A 20,514-nucleotide genomic window follows, 5' to 3' on the forward strand; every position below is an offset into this window, starting at 1 on the left:
GGTTTTTATTCAGTGTATTGGGGGAATTTTCAGTCTTTTCCTAGGGCATTCTATAGGTAAAGTTAACATCAGAATAAAGGATAGCTAAAGAAAACTCCACTTTGAACCCATCTGGTCCTGATTCTTTTTGTAGAAATAGCTCTTTTATCACCTTTCCAGTCTCTTCTGTAATAATAGTTGGCCTGTTTAATAAAGTTTGCTTCTTCTTGGATCAATGTTGGTGATTTCTCATTTGCTTAGAAATGAGCCATTTGTTTTAGGTTTCAGGTTTTAGTTTTAGTTTCATGAGATGATTGCTTATGTTTATTTGAATCTCTCTATTGTCTGCAGTTCTGTCTTGGATATCATTCATAATTTTGTCAAAGTGGCATTTGGATTTTTTTTCCTCCTATTTTTTCTGTTGTAGTCATTCAACGTTTTCTCTTTATTAAATTTCTCAGTTTCTTTTTCTAAGAGTACTTAATGTCTTCTTTCTAATTTCAAAATAAAAGTTTTGGTATGAAGTGTTTTTACAGATGGTATTTATTTTCCTTTAATTTAGGGGATCAGTGATCTAATTTCTAAGTCCTTAATAACTTTTTGGTTACTTAAATCATTAATTTCTAATTTCTAATCTTCTTGGGTTATTGTGAGAGAATGTTGCCTGTAAAAAGCGTTTTATAATTTGTTGGGGCCCCTCAGCTCCTTCGGCTGAACATGTGACTCACGATTTTGGCTCAGGTTCATGATCTCAGGGCGGTGAGATCTCAAGCGGAGCTGAGCATGGAGCCTGCTTGGGGTTCCTTCTCTCCCCCTCCATCTGTCCCAACCCCCACTAACAAGCTCTGTCTTTTCTCTTAAAAAAAATTAAGAGGGTCTTGTTTTGTTTTGGGCAAACACATGGTCGTTTATTGTCAATATTTGATAAAGGAAAAATGGGTATATACTATATTCAAGAGGTATAAGGCTATGAAGTGAAGTTTGTTTTTGCCTTTGTCCCTTATCTCTTTGCCCATCCCTTTAGTTTTCAAAAATTTTTTCATTTGGTACAGCAAGTTTATCTATAGATAAACTTTGTCTTTCATACCAGTCTGACCAGTTTCCACCTTTTCCATGGGAAATTTCAGTTTGTTTCTAGTGTAATTGCCAATACAGTTCATTTTATTCTTTCAGTTTTATTTTGTGTTTGCTGGTTTATATGGTGTACCATTAATTCCATTTTCACCCCTGTTGCCAGATTCAATCTGGATGCTCATCCGTGGTTTTACATTCTATTAGTAGTTAACTTCTCTTTCCCTGTGCTTAAATCAGACACGTATTTCCTCCTATTATTTGAGAAGGTAACAGTTGTCCCTGATACTCTCCATTTTCTACTCTCCTCTGCCTTCATAAAAATATGAAGTCTTTAGAATACCTTCACTTCGATCCATATTATTGCAAGTAAAATCGGTTTCTGTGAAAGTTTAATGCAGTCTCAGAAAAAAATAGCGTATTGAAAAAGCACTGAGTTATTTCTTTGCCTGAATTGGACGGGGATTCTTTAATGAAGGAAATTCAGACTTCGGAAGTCACAGTTTTACACTAGAATGGCACATTTGTTCCCACTACTGATTTAAAAGACAGCATTAGAGGCAAGCTTTAGTTTTACTCCAAAAATTTATCATTTTGGTAACTTGTCTTGTTTTCTTTTTTGCCAGGTGGTGTGGGGATGATGTGCTCCTTGAGTGAACAAGGGAAGCAGCTAGCTATCCAGGTGTCTAATATCCTGGGGATGGATGTGTGTGGCATTGACCTATTGATGAAAGATGACGGCTCCTTCTGTGTCTGCGAGGCCAATGCAAATGTAGGTTTCATCGCCTTTGATAAGGCTTGTAATCTAGATGTAGCTGGTATCATAGCGGACTATGCCGCCTCCCTCCTGCCCTCTGGCCGGCTCACCCGGCGTATGTCCCTGCTCTCCGTGGTGTCCACGGCCAGTGAGACTAGTGAGCCGGAGCTGGGTCCCCCAGCCAGCACTGCTGTCGACAACATGAGCGCAAGTTCCAGCTCTGTTGACAGCGACCCTGAAAGCACGGAGCGAGAGCTACTCACCAAGCTCCCAGGGGGCCTATTCAACATGAACCAGCTGATAGCCAATGAAATCAAACTCCTGGTGGAGTGACTCCACCGGTAAATAATTAACCAACAAAACCCTTGTAAAACTCACTTTCTTTTTCTTCTTTTTTTCTTCTTTCTTTCTTTTTTTTTTTTTAACCTACTTGCAATGCTGTTCATGGAAGGTACTCAGGAAGATGAGAGAAAATTGAGTAGGATTAGTTAGGAGAGAAGGAAGGGGAGATAGACTAGACCTCTGCTATTAAGATGTTACTGACTTTCATTTACAGATGATACAGATAGAATGGCAGAAGAGGTGAGATACAGAAAAATGTCAGGCTCTATAATAGTTACCCTTTTAAATTACTCAAAGTGTATGCTCTCAGGCCATGACGAACACAGTGTTTTTCATGGTCGCTTGCTTTTGTTTTTGTACAGTTACTACAAATTTTGACGTAGCATAACTTCACATTGTGTTGCAAAGATTTGTAATGAGTGAGGAAAACATCTATCTAAATTATAGGAATTTTTACATACAAACCTGAAAATTCTGCCTTTACGATATTAACTAGCAACTTAACGTTCATAGTTTATGAAATCTTGAGGAGCTCTTTTACTGGGATTTATTATTTCTGTTTTTTGGTTTTCCCTTAATTTGGGTGGGAGGGCAACATTAATATGACCCAATAAAGGTTTCTTAATGACAGAATTGGCATTTTCGTATGATGAAAGGGAAATGAACAGTATTGCAATGTCTGGTACACAAAATGACATTTACTCCAATGTAGATAAAATTACACTAGTTTAAAATATGTGCATTGACTTGTATTTGTTAGTGTTTTAATCTTTTTTGAAAGATATATGCTCTGTTAATGTTGCATTTTTTTTTTAATACATGCTAGTCTAACATTCCCTGATCTATGCCTGCATCTTTAACAATGGCCAAAGTGAAGAAAGTGCTACCTTTTTTGTTAACAAGACACTGACTTGAAACATGTGCATTTAAAGCCTTTTCCTTTTTCTTTTTTCTTTTGGTGGTTGGGCATTTAAAGTATAAGGACAAGGAAGAATATTTTTGGGGGGCAAATCGAGGGCCTATAAGTTCTTAAGTATAAAGCTGAAGTGATTTTATAATACCAGCATTATATATTTGCATTTTTCACATTTTAGGAGGGAGTATATATGTGTGTGTGCACGCATGCATGTGTATGTGTTTTGCTTTTTGTTTACACCAACCAATCAAAAAGGATAGATTCCAGAAAATGGAGCATGATGGGGAAACACAGTTTTTACCTTAAATAACAGATAACTTGTTTTAATAACTACACTGGGGTAGAGGTACTCACTAAAGACAAACAGAATAGATGCTTCTTAGGCCTTTTTATGTATATGTATGTTGTTTGGTTTTTTCTTTGGTTCTAGACTGTTCAGTGTATGATTTATTTAAGGCTACATGCTTTTCTATGCTTCTGGCTGTGCATTTTCTCCTATTACACATAGGTTTTAGGGTGGGGTGGACTGGACGTTTTTGTTTGGGGACTTATTTTGCAGTATTAAGTCTCTTATAGCCCAACTCTGAAGCCTTCAATACTGTCCACTCTTTATATTCCTTTAATTTCTGAATTATAAAAGCCCCAAAATGGTACATAACACGAGCCTTTACAACATGGGTAAATCTATTTGAATAATGGGTTTGGAAGGTGTGTTAAGAAATGGAGATGCTCCAGAGCTCAACGTAATTTTTTTAAACAGCAAGTTCCATCTCACTACAATCCTCTGAAGCTTTTACCTGAGTCCTTTCTTGCCTCTCCAGTGCTTTTTTCCTTCAGATGGACCTTAAACATAATTTCTCGGACACTACTAGAGAGACTTCGAGGCAATAATAAAAGATCAGTATTAACCAGCTCTAACAGAGGTTTGATCATGCTTGTACAGTTTTCCCCCCATTTTAAAAAGGAATGTAATAAAATTTGTTTTTTTTCCATAGAATTAAATAATATTAAAATTGAGTGAAAGGTTGATTGTTGGCAAATAGAATAGTACCTCTAATCTGTGCAATGTCTCATTTCACCTCAGAAAAAGATGATAATAAGAGGAATTTCTAATTTAGGATATTCTAATCTCATATAAAAGAATTTGACTTGCATAGGGTTATTCTGGGCCTTACATATGTATGTAAGTACCTCTGACTCATTAACAGAGAGTAATACTTGGTACTTCTTTCACTGAACGACCATAGGAGGATGCATATTTGGGATAGAGAAATAAATGAGGGAGAAAGAAGTGCTTAATTAAGTCATTATTCACGTCATTGTGTAGAGAGCATCTGGTTGTCACATAAATTATACATTAAATACTTACATAGCACATGTATATAGATTTATGAATTTTAAAACATAAATATAACACCCTCTCTACTTGATGAAAAACTCAGGGTTTGTGTTGGGTGGGATAAGGTGTCAGGAAAAATGTAGATATACCTTTAAAAACATTTTACCAAACTAACCAAATACAAGAATTATCTGAGATTATTTCATCTTTAGCTTTATTCACTACTGATCAATCTTTTGTACATTCACACTATATTAAAACATAACTTTACCAGCCTATTTCTGGATTCGTACACTCACATGTTAGAATGAAGAGGTTAGGAATGATCATCTTAGAGTTTAAAAACATGAATATCTTCTTGAACTCCCTCAAATTAAGGTAAAGAATATGAACAAATCATTCTGGAAGAACCCAAATGAAACACTCCAGATATTTAAGTGAAAGTTAAATATATTTTCATATTGTTTAATAACTTTTGTATAATTTTCATTGTTATTATGAGAGGTAAAAATGTACTTATCAGATATGTATAATTCTTATCATGCCCAAATCTGAATTATTGTACAATTGTGTATTGTTAAAATTGTAATTCTTAATTGTATTTTAAAAGTAATTCTTTCTGATACTGTTTTTATGTTACCTATGGTGAAAACTGGACTGTACATACACACACACGCACACACCCACCCACAAACTATTCCATTTAAAATTTTTAATAGTTTTTTTCTTTTTTTGGTGCCTAATAATTGGTCATTTCTGCTGGCTTTTGCTCCACTGAACTTTGAAATCTTTCTGTATATGCTATCAATAAGAAAATATGCTGGAACGTTAGAAAAATCCACCAAGAGACTTGCTTTCATCAAGCACTTTATCAGACTTTTGAGAAGGTATCGAAGGCATTGAAAGAATTGACTTTCAAAATCATCTCTTCTTTTTCTCAAGAAGAAAACAATGGAAAAACAAATTCTCTTCATTCAGTGAATCCCTGGTTTGGGGCCTGGGGAGCTTAGAGACATTGTGAAATCAAATCTTGTGTTACATTTTTCTCCTGGCTCACTCTTTTTGAGAAGGTTTATGGGCTATATGGCTGGTGAGACACGATCCCCTCCTAAGAAAATGTAGGTGCTCAGACAGGTAACCTCTGCTGCTACTGTTTTTATTTGTTTGTTTGTTTGTTTAATTTCATTTAAAATTTGTTTTTGTTGTACTAGGATATTTTTAAATGTAATATATTGCAGGATTATAACCAGGTTCACTGCTTTCTTTCTTTCTTTTTTTTTTTTCTTAAAAAAAAAAAAACCAAAGTTTCATTTTAAGATACATTTAGGCGCCTTTGAAGCTTGGATTTTGGAATGTTTCAGTAGTGGACAGAAATCTGCTGTTGGAATCTTCTAGTCTTCCAGGTTTAATTTGAAATGTTTTTAGTTTTGTTTTGGATTTTTGTGTGGTATTTTATTTCCTTTATATCAGTGCCCTTTTGCCATGCTGTTTTGGGGTGGCTGCCTAACTCTAGTGAAAATTCTTTCTATATTAACGGAAGTTTGGTGTTTTAAATTCCTTAATGTTTTGCATTTTTTAAAATTGTTTTTAAAGAAATATTCTAACTGCTTGCACTGTTACTGTTCTTTGCCAGCCTTTTCAGGAGCCAAAAAAACAAAAACAAACAAACAAAAAAATACCCAGAGAAAAAACTTTCCTTCTTCCCCCTTCCTGATGATGAGTGAGAAGTATTGAGAACTTTCGGGGTCAGTGCCCTTCTAAACTCCCCTTCCCCCAATAATGCAGCTGTATAATGAATGGTAAATGCAGCGGTTTGGATTCAGGCACAGCCCCAGCCTGCTTGCAGGTAATTTGACTCTCCTTTCTTTCCATCCCAAGGCTAACTTGACTTTCTTTTTAAAAATTTTTCTTCATGTACTTTAAAGGCAACCATGGGTTTGTAAAAACTCTTGTTTAGAAAATAACGCATAAGTATATCTAACAAATAATTTGATTAAAGAAGAACTTTTGGGGGTAAAGTTTGAGTTGGTTGGGATGAACTCCAAACTTTCTTTGGGGATTTACTTGGCCATTTAGATAACTCCATTCCTTGCATATATGTCTATAATTAAGTATTTCAGAGTGTGACTTTTTGGCTTTGTTTTTGTTTTGGGTTTGTTTGTTTCTTCCATTGTGCTACTCTGGCTTAAGCTTTTTCAGGGGTTGGTGTTCCGAATACACAGTGAGCTCACAGTATAAAGACATCAATTAGGAGTTGACAGGTATGGAAAACTAGAGTTTTGAAAAGGTAAAATTAGGTTCTAGGTTATATATATGGTAAAAACTTACCATAGTGTTGAGTTGATCTTAGTACTTCTCTTTGTGTGACATCATTATAAAAGTGAAAAGGAATGATGAGACAAAGATAATAGAAAACATTTCAGTTATTTTAGGAACAGTGTGATTTCAGAACTAATCATTTTAGCATTTCTAAGACACTAGTTCTAACAAAGAGATAGATACGAATAGTTTCAGGTTATCATAATAGTTCAAATATTTAAAAAATTACAGGTTTGAACAGATTGGAGGGCATTTCTGAAGCACAAATCATTAAGCCCATTAACCAAGACTGTAAAATATAAAACAAGGTTAGTGGCAGGAATAGGAATACAACTTGTCCATTTTAATGTAGCCTTTCCGTTAGTTAATGTAGTATACCCTTCTCTGTCTACCCCAGTCCCTTGCCCTTTCCTCCTTTCTCCTGTCTTTCCTAAAGTTTTAGTTCTAATATAAGTTGTTATCATTGGGAAGATAATCCTCTTTCTGCTAGGTAGAATTTTAGTGACAGTGGTCAGGACATTTTCAAGATAGACTTCTGCACAATTTTATTCTGTGACTTCAGATGTCCTATCCGAAGAGGTTTTAAGTTCACTAGTTAGCTAATAGGATATCATGGCTTGTAATGCATTCTATAGCTGAAGGCATAAATCATTAACCTGTTTTGTGCTTCAATTCACTCATATAAGATAGGGCCAGTCTCTTCCCTAAACATCCTAAGACAAAAATATGTATGTGTTGAACTAAAATTTACTAACAGAGGAATCCCAACTGCCTCCTGAAGGAATTTGAGATATATACTAAAAAAGGCTTGTACCAGAGAACCTTGTTCTCTTGCTAATAATCGCCAATATTAGAATGTGTGGACTATGTGATTCCATGGGACATGGAGAATTTAACAGTCTCCATTCTGCTATGTCCGTGAAGATCACGGACTTGTTAAGAATGATCTTGCTTTCAGATTTCACCATATTCAAACTTACTAGCTGGGCCTTATATAGCATATATACCTGGCTGCTATTGTGGGGTTTGGGAACATGAGGGGTGGGGTGAATTGTTGTTGTTTTAGGTTTCAGTCAGACAGACATCACTGTGCCCCAGTTCCCAGAAGCACAGCAGGCCTCTAGGAGCATCCGTGGGAACGGCGCAGTCCTGACATCACCACCTCTCCTGCTCAGGCTCATCCCATATACAGAGGTCAAAGGGTGGGGTTTGAGATCGGGGGAAGGAATGAGAAAGTAGAAACAATGTCACTGCAGTGCCACTGTTGACTAGCCTTTGGTGCTTATGTCAGTGTTTGTTTTATTTTTTATGTTGGCAAAACTACCTGTTTTGGGGTAAAGGTAGTGGGAGGGTGGAACAAAAACAAGCCATTACTTTTATTACTAGTTCATTAGTGGATACTGTTCTTTAGTAGCTAATACAGAATAAACTTGGAACCTAGACCTTCAGTGACAAGGAGAATGGGAATAGAAATGAATCTGAGGACTTTAACAAACGGAAAATATTTATGTTGTGTTAGTTTCCAGTTCTAAAACTGCTATTACATTTGTCCCTCTGTCTCCCTTTTTCACCCTAATTTTTTTGTGTATGTATACAGTTTGAGGAAATGTGCATTTGTGATCAGTCCTTTTAAAAGGACTCAGTGACTTTATTACTCTTGCAAAAGATATACCCAATGCTTATATGGGCATACAAATGCTACCCTATTTTAAATATAGGTGGCGTATGTGTTCGTGTTTTAATGTATTCAGAGCCATTGGGCAATAAGCAGTCCAGAACATTGAAAACTCATACAGGTAAAGCACCTAACGCCTTTAGTTTCTAGAATTACTATTAAAAACTCCTTTATTGCTGCATCTTCCACAATTCTTTATAGTCTCTGAACTTAAAATTTGCAGGAGTTGTGGACTATTACCTCATTAAAATTTTAAGTTGCACACTTATTCATAAGATCGTAGGGATAGATGATAGGAAAGTGTAACAAAAGAAATGGTTCCTTGAGATGGCAGCTGCTGAGTGTCTAAATCTTTCCACTTAAAAAAAAATTCCCAGCTTAGCATGAATATTGATCATATGTTGTTTGATTTTCTGTGATTGGGTTTTTTGTTGTTTTGACTTTGGCGGGGAGGTCTTGGGGAATCAGTGAGGGAGCTCATACACATGTGAAAATATGAAATGTTAAAGAAAGGAGTTTTTCCATTTAATCTGAATAGTAAGCAAGAACTTTTTCTATATACCCTTCTGCTGCAGCAGAGAGATAAACTGGTAGGTGGCAGCAGAAGAAGGAATTCTTCAGATTGATGGCTACTGAAAGAATCTACATAGAAGAGATAGAGCATAACATATCAAGTGAAGCAAAGGGGGCAAAAAACGGAAGCAGGACTAAAATGTTTGGATTTTGACTCTAAATGGTAAGTTATCTTCAACTAAGAATGTGTTATCAGTCTAGTGGTATTATGTGCCATTTTGGTATGAAATCATAAATGGCTGTGTAGGTCCTTGTCTAAGATGAATTTGGCCTAACTAGGGTACTATCATTTTTTGCTTTGAAAAAAAAAAAAAAATTAGCAATATGTAAAATTAGGGATCTTTCCCCAATAGATTGATATATATGAACCTTTTTCCAGCTTTATTGAGGTATAATTGACAATTGTAAGATAAATGTGTACAACACTGTGATTTGATAGGTGTATACATTATAAAAGAATCCCCCCCCCCCCCCCGTCAGGTTACTCTTTCACATCCAATATGTGAACCTCAATGATGGCAAAAGTTATGCTTCTCACAATAAATCAGATTTTTAAAAAATCTGCAAGATAAATGAAATACACTTTGTTTAACCATTTTGTAGAAATAAAAGTGTCTCCTTTTCAGTGGCAACACTGGGAAGATAGCAACAAAAGTGGGTAATTTGGAAAACTTAACGAGGTGAAAATGATTTTTTCTTCAGCTAGCTGTGTCTTAACTGTGTAGTCCCATTTCCTTGTCTTTGTGTCTACTCATGAGTTCCACTCTGTTCACCTTTTGTTGCTTTTCTGTATCTGCTCTTACTCTTCCATTTTCTTCAGTTGGGTTTTTTCCTCAGTGTCTTTGTATCTCTTCCTCTTCTTGGTCTCCCTGTATTGCCTCTCTCTCTCATTCATTCCGTCAGAATTTTACTTTTCCAGTGTTGCCGTTTTTCATCTCTGCTTCCCTTTTTTTCTGTATGTGTGTGTCCTCCCCTTTTCATTTATATTCTCTGTGTCTGTATCTGCCAGGATAAACAGCTTTATTTTCTTTGCATCAACAATGGTCTTAAGACATTTTAATCAGAGTATCAACATCGTGATTGTTTTAGACTTTAGAGAGAAGAATAGAATAGAAGAAATTGGGATTTTTAAGTCCCTGGAAAGATTAAATTTCAGAATTGAAATTTAAATAAGATGCAGATCCATTTACGGATTCAGCCACATGTTTAACTATCTGTATCTTTATTGTTGCTGGAAACAAGCTGTTTTAAGATCACTTGGATAGAAAGAAAAGTCCTGTGGTGGTTAATTTCATCTAGACTTTAGCTTCAAATTGATTCTGATTTTTTCAGGTTTATAGTGAAATCAGGAAATCAGCAAATCAGTAATTATTTTATAGACATTTACTAGAGAAAATAAAATTTTTATTGAGATATAATTGACATATACTGTAAGTTTTGAATGTACAACACAATGATTTAATATTTGTATACATTGAGAAATGATCATAGTAAGTCTAGGTAACATGCATCACTGTACATAATTACAGAAATTTTTTTTTAAATATTTTATTTATTTATTTGACAGAGAGAGAGGCAGCCAGAGAGAGAGGGAACACAAGCAGGGGGAGTGGGAGAGGAAGAAGCAGGCTCACAGTGGAGGAGCAAGATGCGGGGCTCGATCCCTTAATGCCGGGATCACTCCCTGAGCCAAAGGCAGACACTTAGCCACCCAGGCACCCCACAGAATTTTTTTTTTTTTTTTTTTTTTTTTTTTTGGTGATGAGGACTTTAAAGATCTACTCTCAGCAACTTCTGAATATGCAGTGCAGCGTTATGACTTAGGTATTTTATAACTGGAGAGAAAATAAACTTTTAGTCTTTCAGATAAAAGTAATTGAGGTAATAAGTTTTTTCCTGGGATATACATGTAAACATTTCAGAAGTGTTAATTAGCTTTGTTAAAGTAGCACACAAATAATTGTTTTCAAATTTTATAGATGGTGAGAACAGGATATCCAGAGGAGAAATTATTATTTAAAGAAAAGGACTCCTGTTTCCTATTAATATATGTAGTAGCAGATTGAACTGCCGCATACAAGTGCCTGCCAAAGAAGTTTAGAATTTTTAAGCTAGAAAGCTTAGAGGCTATATATTATAATCTTGAATATGCTAGCCAGAGCAAGGGCCCAAGTCTCCTACCTGCTAATAAAGTGCTGATTGCATTATATATCATGCATCTTTCCAAATCTGTTGTAGTAACTGAAGAAATGAAATGCTCTGTAATAAGAACTGTGATATACCAATAAAAAGTTATCACTATTTGTGCTTGTGGTTATCTAATGTGGTGGGGCATCTGTTCAAATAAAGCATAGTAAGGCAAGCTGTGGGTGACTGTTTTAGATGGCTTATGTGTAAAATTAATAAGTACATCATTTATAGGGTTTGGTAATGAAAAGGTGTCCCTTGTTAAGACACAAAGAAGCCTTCAGGTTCTTTGCGATTTCTGGTTAAGGGAGAAGAGGAATGGATTCCTTAGATCTAGTATACCATGGCTGAATAGTAATGTGAATAGAATAACTGTGATACCATTGACTAAATATGCAGTATTCTGTTCCTTCCTTTTTTTTTTTTTTTAAAGAAGTGTAAAAGGAAGTTACCTTCGATTAAAAAATATTTATCCTAATGCCAATTGACATTATGTATACCAGTATGGAACACAAGACTACACAGTCTAAGTTCATATGGTTAGAATTTCTAAATATTTTCTAACAGATTTGTTTTTATCACAAATTTTCATATAGTTCATACAGAGATGGTTCGTATAGAGATCAGTGCTTTAGAAGTGAAAGAAGATGACCAACTTGAATTTTAATCTGAACCAAAATTTATTGTTTATTGTATAACTTACTGAAAATGTAACCTAGGGACGCCTGGCTGGCTCGGTCGGTAGAATGTGTGACTCTTGATCTCATGGTTGTGAGTTCAAGCTGCACACTGGGCCTGGAGCCCACTTAAAATAAAAATTAAAAAAAAAAATGTAACCTAAGGTAATAGGATAAGAACATAACATTTAAATTTTTTTTTTTTTTAAGATTTTATTTATTTATTCGACAGAGATAGAGACAGCCAGCGAGAGAGGGAACACAAGCAGGGGGAGAGGGAGAGGAAGAAGCAGGCTCCTAGCGGAGGAGCCTGATGTGGGGCTCGATCCCATAACGCCAGGATCACACCCTGAGCCGAAGGCAGACACTTAACCGCTGTGCCACCCAGGCGCCCCAAGAACATAACATTTAAATTTAATTTTGTTCAGGCATTTGTTATAATTTTATGTTTATTTTGTGTGGTAATTATTTTTGACTCAAGGTTTTCCTCTTGGTATAGTTTTTTTGACTAAAATCACAGTTGTCTTTATTAATAGGATTTTTAAGGGATAAAATTGCTGATACATCTTTATATGTCAGAATAACAGACTGTACCTTAGTATACTTAGTATACCTTTTTCAGATGAGATCACAAAGGTAAAGTGTGGTAATCACAAAAAAAAAATCGTGAATTGTTTTGGTAATCTAGACAGTTTGTAATATTTTATTGTCACAGTTAATTTTCAATATTTTATTTTTCTTTTTTCTCATCTTAATTATAAAGACTGTTTAAATCTGATTTAAGTGAGCTGTATGTGTTTTTCCCCTCTAGGTTCTTTTGAAGTAACCAGTGATCCTTTTTGCTTATTACTTCATTCACAGAATGGACGAAGATAGATTTGACTGTATGTTTTTTGAAATGGAGGATAGAAATACCCAGAACAAGGAAGCAGTAGCTCTAACCTGTTTGATTCAATGTGTTTTCTAAAATAAAAACACCAGAACTGGGAATGAAATAGTATGGAGTGTGATTTGTTCTTTTGGCAGTTATTCCTGCCCGCTCCATCTTATATGAATTCACTTCAGTCTGTATGGCTAGACTTGAAGTCTAGCTCCACATGTGTCATTCTCTTTATTCCTTCCTTTTCTTCACTTTTCAAACTCCTTTGGTTCTTGACATACTGATTTTTCTATAATATATTCTGACATGATTACTTCTCCCCTTAGTATATAGGCACTAAAATATGTATCATTTTACATGTAAAATGTATTATGTGGATTTACCCCTGCCCCTTTCCATCTCACTTTATCTGTCCATGCTAAATAATTGTTTCTGTGATTTTTTTTAATCTCTGAAGAAATGCAGCCATTTTCTCTTTCACTCTGACAATGCCCTGGCATACACTCATCACAGCGTCACTCACTATGTTTTAATCTTCTTGTGACTAGAGACTTTGACCCAATATATTTGAACTGTAGAAAATCTGATAACCTATTTGTGTGTACAGAGGCAGCCCTAGTACTTTGGACAAAAATATTGATATTCTTTGTAGTCAGATATTGATACAAATTCTAATTCCACTATTTACTGGTTACATGGACTTTGGACAGATCACCCTCTTCAAGCCATACGGGAGTATTTGTAAAAGTTGGAAATAATTGTACCTACTTTAGTAGATTAAAATGTAAGTATAGCTTTGCTATAATACATGTATAGTGCTTAGCACATAGTTGAATAATAAATACTGATCTTTAATTCTGTAGATTTTGGTTATTGATACTTATTCAAGAGCTGCTGAATCTTCATCTCAGAATTGAAGTACATAAGATTTTCTTGATTACCTTTTGGTTTTCCTACTTAAGCTCCTTTCATAAGATTTTGTGGTTGGAACATTGTGTGTACGCATGTGTGTGCGTGTGCGCGTTTGTGGCATTTCTCCTAGACTGTGCCCTGTCTCCACATTTCATTGATTGAGGAATTTTATATAAGAAACCTTTCATTTCATATTTTCTTCAGTCTTTCTCTGTCAGTTCATAACAAAAATACTTTTTCTTCTAAATCAGGAGAATTGAACAAGTGAGGAATATGCATACCATGCACCCTTATGAATAATTTAGGATAGTGTGACTTGTTTCCCTAAAAATGATTTAATGTGACTTAACAGAGACGTATTAAATGGTGGAGAAGCCATAATAAAGGACAAAAATAGGGTGAAACAAGGGTTAAAATCATGCAAATACATACTATCAGGTCTTATACATTTGCTTAGAGGTGAAATAAAATTGGCAAAGAGTGGAATAAGAAGATTACAGGGGCACCTGCATGGCTTAGTTGGTTGGGCGGCCGACTCTTGATTTTGGCTTAGGTCATGATCTCAGGGTTGTGAGATCAAGCCCTGCTTGCATGCTTGCTCTCTCCTGCTCTCTAAAATAAATCTTTAAAAAGATAATTAGAAGATTCATGGTAACTTTAAGAATGAAGCAAATTTATTGCACAAGAGAGGCAATGTGTTCTGATCTTAAGATATCCCACAATGTAGATCAGTACTGTGATGCTAAAGTAACAATCCATTAAAGCCAGCACAGTAAGAAATCCTCTTGATGGTGTAACCTGATTCAATCATAAAATTGGAAATTTTCTCAGTGACCTACAACCACCTATAAAATAACCCATTAAAAATACTTTTAAAAATCTTAGCTCAAGGGCGCTTGGGTGGCTCAGTCAGTTGAACGTCTGCCTTCGGCTCAGGTCATGATCTCAGGGTTGTGGGATCGAGCCTCCCATTGGGCTCCGTGCTTGAGTCTGCTTGAGATTTTCTCCCTCTCCCTCTGCCCCTCCCCCGACTCAGGCTCTCCCACTGTCTCTCTCAAATAAATGCAATCTTTATTTTTTATTTTTTAAAGGATTTTATTTGTCAGAGAGCGAGCAAGGGAGCACACAAGCAGGGAGAGCTGCAGGCAGAGGGAGAAGCAGGCTCCCTGTTGAGCAAGGAGCCCAATGCAGGACTTGACCCCAGGACCCTGGGATCATACCCTGAGCCAAAGGCAGATGCTTAACCAACTGAGCAACCCAGGCGTCCCAAATAAATACAATCTTTTAAAAAAAAAAAGCTTATTGTTTAAAGCATCCATGCTAGTGTCACTTTGGATCCTTCAACAGGCAGACATTGAGATGGAGTTAGATATGCTAGAGGTGTTTTGAAGAAGATGGCAGTGAAGGGTACAAGGGAGAGGGAACAGTAGCCAGGAAAAAGTATATGACACCTATGACAGAAGACAATTGAATGGAAAGCGCATCAGACCTAAGCTGTTCTGAAAAAGTCTCTGCCAGCCTGATAGAGGAGTGGTAGAGCAGATTACCCAATACAGCAGTTCAGCATTGGACAGAAAGGGCCTGGCTAGTATGCTGGGAGCAGCCTGAGGAGAAATTGGCCTCCATATGAATGCTGTGACAGATCAGGAATTGAAGCTGGAGGCTGCTTGCATCAAGTTTTCCCCGCACCCACCCCCCACCCAGCTTTATTGAGATAAAATTGAAATGTAACATTGTATCAACTTAAGGTGTTTATTTACTTTTAAATATTTATTCATTTGAGAGAGAGACAGAGACAGAGCACAAGCAAGGGGAGAGGGAGAGGGAGAAGCAGACCCCCCACTGAGCTGGGATCCTGACATGGGGCTCTATCCCAGGACCTGGAGATCATGACCTGAGCTGAAGGCAGACCCTTAACCATCTGAGCCACCCAGGTGCTCCCAAATTAAGGTATTTAACAATGATTTGCTATGTGTATATACTGCAGAATTACTACACTGGGTTTAGTTAACATCCACCACCACAGTTTAAATGTTTTTTTCTTAGATTTCTAAAGATCTACTTTCTTAGAAATTTTAAAATATGCAGTAAAGCATTATTAACTGTAGTCCACATGCTGTACATGACATCCCCAGAACTCATTTATCTTACCACTGGAGGTTTGTACCTTTTGGCCACCTTCACCTATCCTCCCTCCCTCTCTCCTCTGCAAGTCCACCTCTGACCAACCACAAATCTGATCTTTTTTCCTATGCGTTTTTGTTTTTTAGATTCCACATAGTTCATTATAGTATTTATCATTCTTTGCCAGACTTTATTTCACTTAGCATAATGCCCTCATGTTCCATCCATGTTGTCACAGGTGGTAAGATTTCCTTTTTTTATAGCAGAATAATACCCCATTGCATCTAGTGCATCTGGATACCACATTATTTTTATCCATTCATTCATTAATGGACACTTCAAGTTGTTCCCATACCATGGCTGTTATAAAGCTGTAGTGAACATGTAGTTGAAGGTATTGGAACATATAGTAGTTCTAGTTTTAATTTTTGGAGGTGCCCCATAATGTTTTTCATGGTGGCTGTACCAATTTACATTCCCATCAGCAAGCAGTGTACGCGCTTTTCCTTTTCTCCACATCTTTGCCAGCATTTCTCTCTTGTCTTTTTGATAATAGCCATTCTAATAGGTATGAAGTGATAGCTCATTGTGGTTTTGATTTGCATTTCACTGATGATTAGTGATGTTGCACTTTTTCATGTGCCTGTTAGCCTCTCGTGGCTTATGTTTGGAAAAATTTGTATTCAGGTCCTGTGTCCATTTTTATTAACCACTTACAAAATATATAATTTGTACGTATTTTCTACCATTCCATAGGTTGTCTCTTTGTGTTTTCCTTCAGTCTGTAGAAGCTTTTTAGTTTGATTGGTTTTGTTTGCCTTTGCTTTTGGTGTCAAATCCAAAAAAATGATTGCCAAGACCACTGTCAAGGAGCTTACCTTCTGTTTTCTCGTAGGAGTTTTATGGTTTCAACTTCTATGTTCAAGTCTTTCATTTTTTTTTCTTTCATTTATTTTGAGTTAATTCTTGTATATGCTTTACAGTAAGGGTTCAGTTTCATTCTTTTTACATGTGGCTGTCCAGTTTTCCAACACCATTAATTATAGTATCCTTTCCCCATTTTATATTGTTGGCTACATTTTAAATTAATTGAGCATATATGTTTGGGTTTATTTCTAGGCTCTGTATTGTGTTCCATTGATTTATGTGTCTGTTTTTATGCCAATGTCATACTGTTTTGATTACTACACTTTGAAATCAGTAAGTATGATGTCTCTAGGTTCTTTGCATCAGGTTTTCTTGAAGAGATCTGAGTGGCACACCTCTATGGCAGCCACATTCCACCCCTTAGGCTGCACAGATCTGCTCCACATCCTTTTGATGGAGCAGCTCCTTTAGAGTTCCATGAGTCTCTTACATAAAAACTAAATTGTATCTTTTCCCACCACTGACATATATAATACCATAGATCTGGCAGATCATATGACCCAATTTGCAGGGTTACTTGGATCACATCCTGAATCTTCTGCAAATCCCTTTCCTGATCCAGGCCTCAAACTTATTAGCCTTTTACATCATCCAGTATGTGGGTTGGAATACTGTTTCTAGGTGGAATGTGTTGCCTCCAGGATCCAGATAGAGCCACCAGGTATTGTGCTTGCTTCCTTGTAGCAGGTGATGCAAATATAGCAAGCTTTTACTTTGTAGGGGATGTCCCAGCATGCCCTTTACCACTGGGTCTCCTAAAAACTTCCTAAGAATGGCAGACCCTCAAATCTTTTTAGAGTTTATCTCCTGCCCTCTGAAACACGTTATCTCCATAAGGCCTTCAGTGTGGTAAGCTAACTTCTGCTTATCTTGTCCAGTCAGCATGATATCATTGATGTGATGGTCTGTGGAATGTCCATATGATGTACAGTTTATATCATCTAAAGTGCAATGGTTAACATATCCCTGGAGCAGAACTAAGTGAATATTTTCCATTCCATGTAAATGTAAACTATTTCCGGTCTTCTTCTGTTTAAGATAGAATTTTTTTTTTTTTAATTTATCAGATCAGTGGTTGTATATTAGATACCTGAGATCTAATACCATTGCTGTGTGCAGTCATTGGCTAGGAGTAAGCCAGGAAGACAGTCACCTTGAATGCTGAGGTGGATCCAAAAGAGGGGCAGCTGGAGACTGGCCAGACAACTACATTTTTCACAGGAAGTTTTAGGAGAGGGCTGATTGGCAAACCTCAGTACCTCAATGGCTGTCACAGTGCTCATGGTAAACAAATGGGTCTCAAGAAGAAAATAAACCGAAAAGATCCATCAGTACCTCTCCCCGTCCTCCTGACCTTACTCCCTGGAGGGAATCACTGTTAACACTTTCTTACATATCCTTCCAGAATTTCTAAATCATTCATGAGCATGTTTTTTTCTCTTAAACCCAGTGGGATCATGACATAAACAGTGTCCCATAACTTCACAGCATGTCTGAATATCTTGCCATACAAATAGGTATAATTCTACCTCGGTTTTTTTAAACAGCTACATAAAATTCTCCTTGCTTCTGTCATAATTTATTTCCTTGGCTAAGTTACATGAAATATTCCAGTATTCTTTAAATGAAGTTTTCCTTTTTAAAATTTTTTCTATTCTATGTATGCCACCAAATAATTCTAATACAAGAAAAGAGAATGAAAAAAAGAAAATAAACTTTATTTGACAAATTTTTCTAGGATAACCAATTGAAAATTATTTGAACAGAAATTGAGCTTTCCTGGAGAGGTCAAAACAAAGCAAAAACTGGCTTACTTCCGTAATCAAGAAGCCTTATATTGACCTGAGTGGCGCTAGGTCTAACGGAGGATAGCTGGACCATATTAGGGATGTGGTAGGATTAAAGAATTGCCAAGTCTAATTAACATCTAGGGACTATACAGAGCCAGCAGGAATAGTAAAGTCATTTCTACCAGTTAATAAAATCAATTATGTATTTAAACACACTCAGGAAATATATTCAAAATCCGTGTCTGGCCTAATTAGGGTAGGGAATCATAATGAATGCAAAAAGAAAACGGCTGCCAACCAATCCAATATTTCCAAAACAATTTTTATAGTCCTCAGTTTTATTTACGTGTACATTCCATCTCTAATTCTACAGGAAAATCCATTTGAGCAAAAACATGCCATTAGAAACATTTAATATGTATTTGTTGGTGCAAGTCATAAACATAAATTCATTTTATAAGCAGAGGAATTAGCATAATTCTAGACCACTTAATGCAAGGCATCTGTGCCAAAGAGCCTGAATTATATATACTGGGCCTAGTCTGGGTTGAACGGACCTGACTTTCGATTACATAAATACATTAACCTTCAGGGCAGATCTGTATGGATTTCCTAGTTCATGGTGTTGTGGTTTTTTGGGGTTTGTTTTTGTTTTTGAGATTTTATCTATGAGACAGCACAGGCAGGGTGAAGGGCAGAGGGAGAAGCAGGGAGCCCAATGTGGGACTCAGTCCTGGGACTCTGGGATCATGACCCAAGCTGAAGGCAGACCAACCAGCCACTTCTGGTTCATGGAGTTTGCAATTAAGTCAACTAATAAACAAGAAAGATAAAGTCTTATTTGCCCAATAGTGTCTGATAACCCTAGCCTAATTGCTTGACAAATATTATCATGCATAATGAGCAAATAAGTTAAAACAGACTCTAAATCTCAGCTGTTCCACGTACTAGTTTTGAGATTGTGGGCAAGTTCTATGCACCAATTTTTTTTATCTGCAAAAGATGATCAGTGGTAAGATTTTCCTTTATTTGAGAGTAATCCTAGTAGCATTTGGTACATAAATGCTATTAAATGGCTCTCCTAGAATTTCTCCCCTTTGCACTGAACAATCATATCAGAAATACAGATAATCTCTCTTCCACTAGCCAAAATTCTGCTGGAATATGGAGAAAAGAAAAAATAACTTGTGAACAATTGCATAATACCAACGGTGAAAAAGCAACCCACAAAATGCAAGAATGTTTGCAAATCATGTATCTGATAAGAGAATAATAACCAGAATATATAGAGAACTCCTAAAAGTCAACAATAGAGAAGACGACCAAATTTTAAAACGGGCAAAAGATTTAAATATACATTTCTCCAAAGATGTACAAATGGCCAATAAGCACATGAAAAAGATGCTTAACGTCACTAATCAATGAAGTCCAAATCAAACCACAATGTGTTATCACCTTACACTTACTAGGATAACTAGTAACAAGTGTTGGCAAGATAGGTCAGCCCCTCCTGAAATAGTTTCCCACAACAATAAAAGGGAGGGGGCAGTTTTCTTTCCCAGAAGACAGATGAAGGAGATGAAAATGGTTGAGAAATATTAATGTAAAGACAATATTGTCTGTGGCTCCTGGGTAGCTCAGTCGATTGAGCATCTGACTCCTGATTTTAGCTCAGATCATGATCTCAGGGTTGTGACATCAAGCCACGTGGAGCTCCACACTCAGTGGAGAGTCTGCTTCAAAAGATTCTCTCCCTCTCTCTCCCTCCCCCCACGCACACTCTCTAAATAAATAAATCTTAAAAAAAAATAGACAACCTTATCTTAGTGGAGACAATAATTTGGAAGGTTAAGGCATAGATTTGGGGAAATTAAGTAACCTTCCAATGGTCACATAGTAACAAACCCAAGATATGAAAAACACTAGCTTTTTTTTTTTTTTAAGATTTTATTTATTTGACAGAGGCAACGAGAGAGGGAACACAAGCAGGGGGAGTGGGAAAGGGAGAAGCAGGCTTCCTGCTGNGCAGGGAGCCCGATGCGGGGC

General features: G+C 36.5%; 1 protein-coding gene and 1 long non-coding RNA gene across 5 annotated transcripts in view; both read left to right on the forward strand.

The window, feature by feature from the left end:
• Positions 1 to 6,055, forward strand: part of RIMKLB (ribosomal modification protein rimK like family member B) — a 58,381-nt gene extending 52,326 nt beyond the window's left edge. For all 3 annotated transcript variants that reach the window (XM_040642134.1, XM_008697494.2, XM_008697495.2), the window contains exons 6-7: positions 1,677 to 2,148; positions 6,038 to 6,055. In XM_040642134.1, the coding sequence (XP_040498068.1) occupies positions 1,677 to 2,140 (464 nt within the window). In that variant the 3' untranslated portion in view covers positions 2,141 to 2,148; positions 6,038 to 6,055. The remainder of the gene's footprint in view (positions 1 to 1,676; positions 2,149 to 6,037) is intronic.
• Positions 6,056 to 6,257: 202 nt separating this feature from the next.
• On the forward strand, positions 6,258 to 12,830 carry LOC103669164. 2 transcript variants are annotated; one of them, XR_570201.2, is made up of 3 exons: positions 6,317 to 8,519; positions 8,974 to 9,134; positions 12,647 to 12,830. It is a non-coding gene; the product is annotated as an uncharacterized LOC103669164 (long non-coding RNA). The 2 variants fall into 2 exon arrangements; XR_570200.2 differs by having other exon boundaries at positions 6,258 to 9,134.
• The last annotated feature ends 7,684 nt before the right edge of the window (positions 12,831 to 20,514 follow it).

The sequence above is a fragment of the Ursus maritimus genome, unplaced genomic scaffold (genome assembly GCF_017311325.1).
Source record: "Ursus maritimus isolate PB19 unplaced genomic scaffold, ASM1731132v1 scaffold_26, whole genome shotgun sequence".
Taxonomy (NCBI): domain Eukaryota; kingdom Metazoa; phylum Chordata; class Mammalia; order Carnivora; family Ursidae; genus Ursus; species Ursus maritimus.